General features: G+C 38.7%; 1 protein-coding gene across 3 annotated transcripts in view; it reads left to right on the top strand.

The window, feature by feature from the left end:
• ZFYVE26 (zinc finger FYVE-type containing 26) overlaps nt 1–12,818 on the top strand; it is a 43,642-nt gene that overhangs the window by 21,789 nt on the left and 9,035 nt on the right. For 2 of the 3 annotated variants that reach the window (XM_421195.8, XM_004941715.5), the window contains exons 25-35: nt 673–849; nt 1,923–2,169; nt 3,044–3,142; nt 4,613–4,767; nt 5,395–5,564; nt 6,788–6,816; nt 8,128–8,249; nt 8,341–8,561; nt 8,991–9,138; nt 10,221–10,430; nt 11,275–11,493. In XM_421195.8, coding sequence (XP_421195.5) covers nt 673–849; nt 1,923–2,169; nt 3,044–3,142; nt 4,613–4,767; nt 5,395–5,564; nt 6,788–6,816; nt 8,128–8,249; nt 8,341–8,561; nt 8,991–9,138; nt 10,221–10,430; nt 11,275–11,493 — 1,797 coding nt within the window. The remainder of the gene's footprint in view (nt 1–672; nt 850–1,922; nt 2,170–3,043; nt 3,143–4,612; nt 4,768–5,394; nt 5,565–6,787; nt 6,817–8,127; nt 8,250–8,340; nt 8,562–8,990; nt 9,139–10,220; nt 10,431–11,274; nt 11,494–12,818) is intronic. The other variant, XM_004941716.5, reaches the window with a different exon arrangement.

The following is a 12,818-nucleotide window of genomic DNA, read 5'->3' as shown; positions in this document are numbered from 1 at the left end:
TATCCAAACTGTTGACTTTGTTTCTTCCTTTAAGGATTGCTTTTTTCTTAGATATTCTTTCAAAGTCCTGGCTTTCACTTGGTCTGCTTTAAGTGAAAATCTAGCTTTGCAATCCCATTGTTGGACCTAGAAGTTTCTGTGTCTTCACAGCTGTTTTAATTAAATGGAAGTACAAGGCCCCTTTTACTTGAAAAATCGTAATGAAATATTTTTGTGCTACTTAAACAGAAGCAGCAGAAATTAAACTACTGATACAAACTGGTCAGTTGTGCTTCAATGCCCAAATCAAAGGGTGAATTCTTCTGGTTTTAATAATTATGGAGCTGTTGATAATAACAAACAGATTAATAATAAAATGCACTCTTTCAGACTACATAACTTGTAAAGTGTTTTAGAAGCAAGGAAGAGCCTTTTCAGTACTACATCTTGTATCTCATTCCTTTTTTTTTTTGTTTGCTTGCTTTGATTTTAAAACTATTTTGTTTTTTAAATGGAGCAAATAGGTGGTGAGTAGTCTGTAAGTGGATGATCATCACTGTGTGGAAGATGCTTGTGGAGGTTAATTTGCTTGCTGAATCACTGTATGGCAGCAATCTGTTACTCACTGACTGGTATAAAAAAAACTTCTCCAGGAACATAGTAGGAATTTATTGTATTTTTGTATGTTTCTAGCTGTTACAAAGAATAGAAGATCCTGGTATTTGCCTTGCCATCAGTGAACAGTCTCTTGACCAGCACCCTAGCTTGGCAGCTTCTCACTTCTTAGCTGATTACCTCACAACCCACTTCTACAGAAATCTGACAACGGCACGTCGTAATGAAATCCAGGCACTTTACATGGGATCAAAAGTGAGTAAAACTTCTGTGTTGTAGGATTAACAGCAATATAGCTGTAGAAGTATCTGCCTGTAGATTTTACCAGGGAATTCTCACCCTATCAGGCACAAGATTTTAAGTCTTAGAATCCAAAGAAAGGTTAGAGATGGCCTAAAACCTCTTTCTCTTATAGTTTTTGTATTTGGAGGTGGTTGTAGTTTCCAATTTTAACAGAGCATTATTCTGTCTGAGCTGTGAGGAGGCAGGTAGCATGCAGTCTAAAAGAATGAAAAAAAACAACCAGGGTATTTATCAGGACAGTTGCTAAGTTTATCTTAGTGAAAAAGGAAGCATCCTCAACTTTAGGCTCTGATATATTGAAAATGCCATGCTTCCTTCCTGTGTGTGGTAATACATAAATTCCATTAGAAACGTGGTCACCTCTATAGTGGTCTTTAATACTTCCACAGCATGTTTCTTCCAGATGTGCCTCCTAAAGGCAGTCAGTATCACTCCATTACTCCAGTTTCTGCAGGACTCTTGCCTTGTAAATGTTCTGTGCTCATCCTGGAAATGCAGATGTTAACCAGTAGATTATCTTAAAATATATCTGAAGAAAATGCAGATCTTTCTGCAATATATTCTTAGTATACTTGTTTCTTTACTTTTGAAAACATGATTTAATTTGTAAAGCGTTTATATAAACTTGTCATCTTTAGAGGGAACTGCTCATATTTTCATCATCTCTTTTTTCTCAGAGGATGGAAGGATAAGAGTAGGGCTAATGTTTTGGGGTTTTTTAATAGTTGTATTTTAATAGGATAATGTACTCTATCCACTACAACATGTCATTAAATGCTTTCCTGTTTTCATCTTCCTCTGAAATGAGACAGTGTTTGATGGAATCTGAAATCAGAAGCTAAGGAAGCTGCTCACTAATTCTGTCACAGAGCTATGAATAGGCCCAATAAGTTCTGTCTCTGTTTTTTGGCCTATGTGTGTTATTTTGTTCCTTGTGTAAGCTGCTTGGTTTGTTTCTTGTCTTAGGCTCACACAAAATCAAATTTGGAGGTACTTAACTTGAATTTTTTTTTTCTACTTCCCAGGTATTGCTGACTCTACCTGAACTCTCTCGTGTTAACTACTTCCACCTCTCCTCCAGGCCATTGCTTATGGTGGAACAGCTGCTCATGAATATGAAAGTGGACTGGGTATCTGTGGCTGTGCAGACACTGCACCAGCTCCTAGGTGGACAGGAAGTTGGCTTTGCTGTAGAAGATATTGACAATTTGCTCTCAAAGTATGCAGAGAAAGCCCTTAACTTCCCCTTTTCATTGAAAGAAAGGAGATCAGGTGACTGTTCTTGAGAATGCTATTTTGTTTTTGGGGAGGAAGGGCAAAATTTCACCAGGAGTTGCTTTTCCATTTGTGCCATAACACTTTTAGATGCTTGCCTCCAGCCTCCTTCTAGCCCAGAATATGTTTTAAAGTCCTTACGTTTCTTGTAGGACCAAGGGCTTCAAAACTTTGTTTATTCTGTTCCTCCATTCCTTCCTTTTATTTAATGCTCTTGGCATAGCTGTCTTCAGGTGTGTTACCCAGTTCTCATCCACGTTGTCTTCAGTTCTGCATTTTACTCTGCACTCGAGGGTTTCCTAACTGGAACAGCAGAGGGTGCTGCAGATCAAGTCCAGTGGTTTCACTGCATTAAAAATGCGTGATGTGTGTGCTTGTTTGTATTTGTCTACCTGTTTCTACATATATGGTACCATCTTGCTTTATGCCAGTTTCAAAATATTTGTCGTTTCATGATTGAAAGATAAAGCTTTTGCTATTATAAAGGCATCAGACTTCACATGTCTCTTTGTGCGAAATGTTTATAGTTGCAAGTGTGTTCCTTCTGCTGCCTTGTGAAACACTTAATGTTTGCCATAAGTATCTTGTGTCAACTGATGGTTTTCACAACTGATACTTCTCTGCTGAATTATTTCTGAGCCTGTCAGTAGTCCCTTGCTTTAGGGATCCCTTTCTCTGTTTTATGTAGTTTTGCTGTGGGCTAATTTTCTTGAAAGATAATAGTTTGTAATTACAGAGCTAATCCAGCTAATCCTGTTTGTACTAGCATTGCTACATACTCCTGTGAGTGAATTCCTGTAATCTTTGTAAAAACAGGTAGGTTTATTACCAATATTGTTCTGCTTTTTTTTTTTTTTTTTTTTTTACCTAGATTCTGTGATACGTATCCAAGAAAGTCTCTGTCAACTACAGGAGTGTGAAGCAATGTCTAAATCAGGATCATCAGAACTATCTCTTGCCAGCTTTACGGGTAAGATCTCAATGCCACTTTTTTTGTGTGCTCTCTGGAGCATAAAGAAAGGCAGACTTTTTTTTTTCTTCAAGTCCATCGCTGTGGTAGTATTTCCTGCTCTTTGCTCAGTATCTTTTCCATGTTAACTTTGGTTTTACAGTTAAAATCTCATCCTTGTGTCTATTTCCTTCTTTCTTTCGGTCCTTGAATTTAGTTCAGTAGATCCTGCTTGTGACCTGAGAAAAAATAGTACATCTTATTGTCTGATGGGTCTCTACTCACAGTCTTCAAATACAATGAAAACAATATAGTTTAAGCCAAAAGAACTGAAGAATATTTGTTCCTTTAAAAGCAAGCACGAATTCTTCTATAGTTTCCTTTCTGTATCTAATGCAACAGATGTGCACTCAGACCATGTGTGTTGTAAGAGATGCAAGGCCACTGCTCTTGGGAAATGACTAGCAAGGAGTATCCTCAGACTGGTGATTCTCAGCAAATGGTGGGGCTGAGCTAGGGCTTATCAGTGATATCCTGACCTCTGGTTCAGAGTTCCTGGTCCTGTATCCTGAACTGGAAATTTTACTGTTTACTTGTCAAACATAAGATGACAGCAATGTCTTGGATTTAGCTGTGCAGCCCTTCAGTTTCTCTCCTGATAATATCACTACATTGTTGCAAAACCTGATTGCAGTGTCCCCTGATGTTCCTTGGCAATTCAGGTTCTACCTGCATCAAATGGAGGGTTTTTTCTTTTTTCAGTTTAATATCCTGCTATGTGGAATGTGGCTTGTAGGGTTGCAGAGAGCTGCTGAAGCTTTTAGTTAGCCTGAAATGTAACTGGATTACATCATATAAACTAAAAGTCTGTCTACTACTATAAATTGGATTAAATGAATGCCTCTTTGGCTTCAAGGATGCTAAAGGCCAAAGATTAAACTTGTGGCTTCTTTTGAATTGATTTACCAACAGTAGATTGTAAAGCAGACCAGATCAGGGAGGCATATAGTGTTGCTTGCTATGCCATACTTCTCTTCTGATAATAGAGAGAAGTCTAAATCTTCAGGAATGTCAACAGGAAGATTGTATTTTATGCTGTACCACTTACTTGGTGTGTGTGTGTGTATATATATGTGTATGTATATGTGTATACTTGTGTGGGTTTGTTTTTGTTCCTCCTCCAAGTCTCTGTTTGTGATATAAGAATAGATGCTGAGAAATTGTCTTATAGTTTAATTGTTATGGTAAAGGTCTATTAGTAACAAAGCAATCTTGGTCATTAGTATCGAAGTATTAGAAGCTTACAGTCTTACAGTTTTAGCTTAAAAACATTAATATTGCTTACACGATGTTAATCTGCCATGCCTTGTTGAAGGATAATAGTAGTCTTGTTGCAAGTCTCAGTAAGTCTGTAGTGTTTTCTGCTATTCAGGACTCCATTAAACAGTTTAAGTTCCCTTCCATGTTTGTCTTGCCCTGGCTTCTTTTAAGGTGTCACCATGACTGCAAGTCCCAGAGAAAGAAGCCTGCAACAGAATTTTTCTGAGGAATTTGTGCCACCTGAGAAGCCACCTCTGAAGCAACAGTGGATACCTGATGACACTGAAACGACATGTATGGTTTGCAAAACTGAGCGCTTTACTATGGTAAGGAGCAAAAATTAAGTTCTCAGAATGGTGGCTTCTGATTGTGAATTGTTGCTCATACTGTGCTTCTAAAATTTGTTTTTTTTGCACAGAGTACTTAAGCAACTACATTGGTGCTCTGAGGGCGAAGATTAATTTGAGTTCTGAAAAGATGTGCTGGCAGTCTGTTACATTGGCTAGAAACAACAGAACTTATTCTAAGTGTCTATTGCTTTTGAATTTGGAAGTGGCTAAGGTTACGTCAGAAAGACAGTTTACAGCTTCTGACTTCTTCAAGAAGTGATTTAAGTATCTTGGTGATCAAAGCTGGGGCAACCTCAGCAGTATGTAAGTCCAAGGCTGCAGCAAGTATATTTAAACCCCCAGTTGTTCTGTGTGTTTTTGTTGGTTTTTTCCCCCCTCCCTTCTTCCCTTGCCTTAGACTCCCTGGTAGGGAATCTGCCGGTGAGAATAGATCACTTTATAGTTTTGAAAAGCCTTACGACATGTGCTGTTTCCTCTTGTCAAGTGAAGTAAGTTTACTCATGAGTGGAGGCAGATAGATGTAGGAGGATGTGGTGGAGACAGATATGGCAGAGGACTTGAGTAAATCCTTTCATTTGCCTACCCATGACCTTGTGTGCTCAGTTTAACAGACGTCATCACTGCAGGCGCTGTGGCAGGCTGGTGTGCAGTTCTTGCTCTACCAAGAAAATGACAGTAGAAGCTTGTAGAGAAAATCCAGCTCGTGTATGTGATCAGTGCTATAGTTACTACAACAGGGAACATCTGCCTGGCTTGGTACAAGACACAAGCATGTAAGTCTTTCTATTCTAGCTCTTCTCAATTCTATGTACACAGCAAAGTGTGTGATTGGAATGAAAAAAACTCAAATCCTGGTTCTATCTGGATATTACGATAACATCATGTTTTATGGCAGACAGCTGTTGTGTGTTGAAGGGACCACTGAACCTCAGTTGACTTGTCATATTAGAACACTGAAGAGCCAGTCAGCAAAGTTCTTTATTTCTTTCTTTAAGCATCAGTTCATCATTAAACATAAAAATTGAATGCTTTGTTGGAAGATGTATTCAACAAAAGCTACTATGGTAAGTCACCAAGTTGCTTACAGTTTATTCAGTGCCTGGAGTAGCATTGTGTGGTGACTGGTTCTGCTGAACATATCATTGTTTTAATGCTACTCCATAGTCCCTTGGTTATGACTTCTTGAACCCCGTGAGATTCAGAATCAAGTTCATGATTAGGCAAATTCTGAAACTGTGCCTGTAATGAAAGGGCTCTTAGCTGTGATGACAGATTTTTTTATGATATGGTTGCTCTCAGCTGACAAGTACACTGAGATTCACTGTACTTCAGTTAGGCCAGCTGATGAAAAATGTGAGTTTTACTATTCATGACCTCATCAAGCCTTCTAATAGAAGTATCAGCTATGGCAGTATCAGTCGGCTTGCTAGGAAAAGCAGATCTGAGAAAATGAGCAGTCAGATTAGCTTGAGTTGGAATGGTTGCTTATGCTACAAGATCAGGTCAACAGAGCCTATCTGTGAGCTTAGTCGTGTTTTAAGTGCTTAAGTGTTTGGTTTTTTTTAATCACCTTATTTGTATTTAAAAAACAACAACAACAAAAAAAAAAATCCACACACCTGAATCTTAAGGACAGAGACCCGCATCCCAGAGAATTCATTTGAGCTCTGGTATATTCTGATACTGGGCATTTCTTGTTCCCAGTGTTGTCTTTGCTATGATAGGTGCAACAGAAGGTTATATTCTTATATCCTACAGAGGATATAATGTAGTAGTGTAGTTGAAACGCATTATTTAGAGGCAGAATCTTACATTTCCAGACAGTAGAGGGTGGGGACAAGGAATAGGTTGGGAAGGGTAGGGAGAGAAATGTTAAATTTTTACAATAAGTTGTTCTGAAAAGGCTAGCCGTGTTGATCCTTTTACTTTTTTTTTTTTAAGTATGTTTTCTCCTGTGTGCTGAACTAGGCCTGATGTTTCCTTCTTTCTATTACAGCGTGAAGGAAGATCGGGATGAAGTGGAAGGTAAGTAGTGGAGTGGTATTAAAATTCAATTTTTTTTATTGCCTGATTGCCAGTGGAGTTAGAGGAGGTAAGCTGACACATCTAGCTGTAGTTAAAGGTTGATCAAAACTTCAGTTGCAAAAGCCTCAATGGTGTTTTGTACAAGCAGGCTGAAGTTAAATATTCCATGCTTCCATTAGTGGGAATTTGTGATTTAAGAAAAATGTCTGAGCCAATATAGAACGAGCTGTGTGAGGATTAAATGAAGGAACTGAAGAAGTAGTTGGAGAAAGTACCTTGTGTACTAGATACAGTCAGGGGGAGGCTGCGTTAAGAGTAGGAATTATGTAGGAATTATTAGCCTAGTACAGAGCTGTGGCACCCTCGAAGCAACTTCCAGGAGAAGGGCCAGTTGGTGATGAACCATGTCTCACTTCAGAAACGGTCAGTGTCTTGGAATATGAAGTCAGTGAGGCGTCCCTATTGAGGGTCCAATCTATCCAGATCTTGTGTAGAGCAGTTCATGTAAGGTGGGTTCTCAGAGAGAAGCTGCACTGTGGGTAGAAAGCAAGTCACTTAGATATCTATCATTAGAGGCATGAGGGAACGTAGGACAGTACCACTTGGAGCACCCACCCAGTAGATGTTGCTAATTTCTTTTTCACCTGGAATAGCTGGTAGATGCTGCTGTTTCCTGTGTTCTAAGATCGATTTTTACTTTCCCAGGCTATTGTGCTATTTTTCCAGTTACAGCAGCCATTATCTGCTGCAGATTCCTACTTTGTCAAGCTGTTTTCTACTCTGCCAGGCTATTTTTTAACTTTCCAAATAAGTTTGTTGTTGCTTTTTTTTTCTGCTTTTGTTGAGGATATCTTGAGATATCTCTGGTCCTCAGCTATCCAGGTGCACTTAAAAGATACCAGCTGTGCTTCTCAAGGATGTTCTGGGTTCCCAGGCTTGCAGATGTTTTCTTCTGTCAGTATATCAGTAGGCGTCATCTTCTGTCAGTAATTTTCCCATTATGACAAGGTTGCCTTTACGGCTGCTCTCATCACATATTACTGGCAGTAGTTTTTGGTGAAAGGATGATGAAAGGATGATAGTGAAAGTGGGTGTAGGTACAGTTTGGTAGCCTGCTGAGGAATGGAAATGTTTCTGTAATGTGTGTGCTGGACAGATGACACTGACAGGAATTGGTAGCTAAGGGATCACTGTTGACCCTGAAAAGGCTGTAGGAATACTCTGCATTATGAGTCTTTAACTGTTTTTTTTTTTTTTTTTTTTGCTGCTTGTATAATGATACTACCTATTCTTTCTATTTCTTGGCTGCAGAAACTCCTAATAATGAATATTCCACAGTGGTGCGAATACCCAAGGCAGCTGCCCTTGAATGGTTTCTTTCCCTGAATGAAGAGGAGAATGAAATTGTACGCAGTGAATTTTATTATGAACAGGTGAGGCCTGGAGAAGGAGAGTCCCATATAAGCAGTTTGCTGGAGAACTACCTCAACAATCATGTTTGTCTTTCTTTCCTCAAACTGTCAGGCCCCCAGCTCTTCCTTGTGTATTGCCATTCTTAGCCTGCACAGCAACAGCATAGTGTGTGGCCACCAGCTGATTGAGCACTGCTGCAAATTGTCCCAAGGGCTCACTAATCCTGAGGTAGATGCTGGACTCCTTATGGACATCATGAAACAGTTACTTTTCAATGCCAAAATGATGTTTGTGAAAGCTGGAAGGAGCCAGGACCTCGCTCTCTGTGACAGGTGATTTTATCAGATGTTCACTGGGATGTATTATCTTCTCTGCGGAGTAGAGGGTGGGAGAGTTCCTTCGGTTGTGCTGTGGGCATTTTAAATAGGAAGAGAAGTTCATAACGTAAGAATAAGAGCTCAAGTGGCAGAACTTCAAGTATTATAACTGCATAATAATTACTAAGAAAATTCTCAGAATAGGAAAAATAATTCACAGTGATGCTCGTTGATGTCTGCAGTCATCCTCTTCCAGTGCTCCACTGCATTTTAGAAAGTGAAAAATAACCTGAATGAGAAAATATGATGGATAGAGAAAGCTCATACTGGTGATTTAGGAACTACTGTTCAAAGACTTGTCTTTGGCACAAAGTTCTTTCAAAATGCTTTGTGTTTATGTTGATAGCGAAAGCATATGCATTTGTTTAACCTGTTTTCCCTTAGCTACATCAGCAAAGTGGATGTGCTGAATATTTTGGTTGCTGCTGCCTACCGTCCAGTACCATCTTTGGATCAGATTCTTCTCCCTGCAGCAGTAACGAGATTAAGAAATCGGCTTCTGGAAGCAGAGTACTACCAGCTAGCTATAGAGGTAATGACGGTAGAAAGATGTGAATGTTAATCATCTTTCTCTGGTGATTTTTGTTTTTCTCTGAGTTCAGATGGATGGGATGTGTGAAACACATTTAGGCTGTTACAAACTGGGAATAAGTTTTTAAACAACCAAGAAAATCTTTTCTGAGCACTGGAAAAAAGGTTTTTTTTTTTGAGAAGGAACATGTCTTCTGTTGTGGAGCCAGCTCCTAAAGGGAAAGACTGGGGCTTTGTTTCCTGGTACAGTTAAAATTGGAATGGGCTCACTGCATGGAGGAGTCTTACATTTAGTAGAAGGCCTGAAGCATCCTTTGTGGCAGGATTTTATCTGAAGCTTGTGTGTTTGATCTTATTTATCTATAATAACACAGCAGATATTAGTAAGGCACCTTTTACAAGAGTTTACTCAGAAATTGGCAATAATGGCAAATCTGTCTATTGGAGCTCAATGGGTGTGGTTTATCTTCCCCTGCTCCCTGTATTTTCTAAGTCCCTTTATGGCACTGCAGTTTCTTAGGAAGAGAATTATGAATTTGAAGGGATGATTAAAAAGCCAAACAGAAAAAAAATTACATATCTGAATAAAAAGGGTTTGTTTAAAGGCAGCTGATTGACTGAAAAATGGCAGGAATAAATTTGGTCAGCAGTCTTATGTGAAGTAAAAATTTCCTGGCAGTTCATGAGGCATCTACTATTGTTTGGCTTTTAAACCACAAACTCACAGTTCTTTATACACTTATTCTATGTTAAAAAAAAAAAAAAACAAAAACAAACAACCAATTGTTTTATGACATTTTCGCATCAGAAACAGATTTTCTAAGTTTTAAAACTGCTGAATTGCAGTTTCCTGGACATGTGGTTACTTAACCTTGTGTGATAAAAACATTGATTTGGAGATCACGGGCATTTCAGTAGTTGGCATTTCATGCAATAGCCTAGGAATAATCAGCATGTGATGTTTTTGTTTGTTCTAATGGGAAGTACACTTTAGGAAGGACATCTATATCATGGTCACAGGCTGTGATAAGCCAGCTTTCCTATTTTCTGTATTGCAGTATTAACAAATTGCTTTGAATTTAGGTTTCTACAAAATCTGGGTTGGATCCAAGCGGAGCATGGCATGCCTGGGGCATGGCTTGTCTTAAAGCTGGAAATCTAAGTTCAGCAAGAGAGAAGTTTAACCGATGTTTAAAGCCACCTGTGGATCTAAACCAGCTGAACCACGGGTCAAGGCTAGTCCAGGATGTGTTACAATACCTGGAGTCCACAGTGAAGCCTGTACTCATTGCGGTGAGGACCTTCTGTCTGCTCTGAGAGCCTATAGCAAAAATAGTTTGCTTTAATACACACTTTGCAGCAATACATGATACAATATCAGGTATTGGTTTCTTTTCCTGTTTTGTCATGATTACCTGCTGTAAACTAAATATTGTTGAGAAACTAGCGAGCTGCTTACCTCATGGTGAATTGATGACTGAGCAGCAGACGATAGGATTTTTTTACAGTAACTGGGGACATACTTGGAACATGTCAAAGAAGCTGTAGTGGTTGAAATATTATTACTAGAGTCTTAGGAAAACTAAACTCCACCCCACCAATATTCTGTGCTGTTGCAGTAATGGTATTTCTCTACTAAAGCACTCATGTAGCAGGAACTCAAAGCCAAAAGTACAGATGTGATCTCGCTCGTTTCTTCATTGACAGGGAGCACTATTATATGATTTGGGATGAGCTCTGGAAGTTCTAACTAGGTGTACCAAAAAGCCTTTTAAGTATTAAGTAACTCCAGAATCATAATGGTGAAAGACCTTTTAGTAGTAAATATTTTCAAAAAATAAAAAAGCCTGTTTCAACTGGATTATTGAAGCAGCTGCTGCGAAGTGCTTTGTTCTGTTTAATAAACAAGCTTCCTGTCCATCCCTGGAAAGAGAGTTGTGCTAGCTGCCACAACTTTCAGCATGTCTGTTGGTAGCACAGTTCCAATCTAGTGTTTATAAAAAGCATTACTAGAGACTAACCCCTCCAAAATGATGGCTATTTTAAAGACAACAACAGAAAAACTTCAGGTCTGGTTGACAGTTGAAAAGAAAGTTTTCTTATTAGTTGTCACCTATCACTGATTCTGTTCAAACAGCAGGATGATGATTACTTTGCTACATTGAGGGAACTTGAAGCAACATTGAGAACAAGAAGTCTATCCCTGGAGATGATGTCTGAGGGGAAGGTTCAGCACAACAGCTACTATCAAGAGTGCTTGTTCTATTTACATAGTTATGGAACTAATCTGGCAATAATAAGCTTTTACATGAGGCATGACTGTATGAGAGAAGCGCTGCTTCACTTGTTAAATAAGGTAAGTAATCCAGTGCTCCATCACTTAAAATGAAATTCAGAAAGCCCTTGAGAGGTCTTCAAGGCCAGTTGAAAATGACATTGAGCACAGCATTCTGGGTGTTTTTATGCACAGGCATTTTTTCAGTGTCCTGAATGATATCACTCAGGCATCCAGTGACTAGATACAATTTCAGTGATATGAGAAAATAACACTGATCTTTAGGCCTTGTGTTTAGTCTCTTCCTCACTGTGTTGAAACAGTGGCTTCTATAGAGAAGAAAAGTGCTCTAGTTTTCCTTTGTAGATTCACTATATCAACAGTGCTTTTTTTTCTTGCAAAGCCGAAAAATTGTACCCATTGTTAACACAGTTGAGAAGAAATAAGGAGGATTTTGAATTCCAACATGCTGATAACTTGAGACACTTTATCACAGTGGCTCTGTCTGTTGGTACTGCTCGTTTCATCGGATGCCTATGTTTGCACTGCTGGATGTACTCGGAATATAAGTAAAGGACAGAAATCTAGAAAAGCCAAAAAGTGCTTTCTGATTCTGGCTGCAGAAAACTGTATATGTTAGGAGGGCTTGAGAACAACTGCATAATACAGTTTTGTTGGTATCTACTGACATTTAAGTTAGGAAACTACTCCAACGAAGTTCTTGCTTCATTTAGGCTGCTTCTTAGGATGTGTGTTGATATGAGTCCAATACGTTTTCCCACTTTGAAAGCTGCTAAGTGTGTATGTGGCTGGAGAGGGAGGAATGATTGGCTTTGTATTTGTATGTTTCTGTGATTATTTCATTTAATATTTTTTAATAATACTTGTTGAGAATGTACAAGTGTAAATACCAAATTACATTATCTTCAATTTGCTTATGAGCTTTGTGGTAAGCTGTTGTATAGGCTTTGCTTTCTCATTATGTCATCAATCATTCTAAGCTTGTATTCCCATCTGCATGTTAAAATTGATTTTCAAAAGTGTCATTTATATTACTTTAAAGAAAAGTTGCACGTTTTTAGCGTTGTTGGTGAAACAGTTTTGCTAGTTAAGGAGCAGGCATTGAAATTACTCCAGACAGACAGTGAAGGCTTTGGGCACGGAGGCTGGTAGTGATCACATGAACTAGAGAGCAAGAGTTGTTACCATAAGACCATAAGGTACTAAGTTTCTTACAAAACATTTTGCATTCGAGTGTTTTGAAATCTTCTTATGTTAAAAGAAAAAAAAATTAGTCCATATTGTGTCTTTAAAATGTTTATGTGGGCCAAGGAATAATTCATGCTTCTTTCCATTGTAACACTAACACACAGGGCTGGATGATGTTCAGGGCCCTGAAGCACAAG

Source organism: Gallus gallus, chromosome 5 (assembly GCF_016699485.2).
Source record: "Gallus gallus isolate bGalGal1 chromosome 5, bGalGal1.mat.broiler.GRCg7b, whole genome shotgun sequence".
In the NCBI taxonomy this organism is placed as follows: Eukaryota; Metazoa; Chordata; class Aves; order Galliformes; family Phasianidae; genus Gallus; species Gallus gallus.
This window is presented reverse-complemented; position numbering and strand designations above follow the sequence as displayed.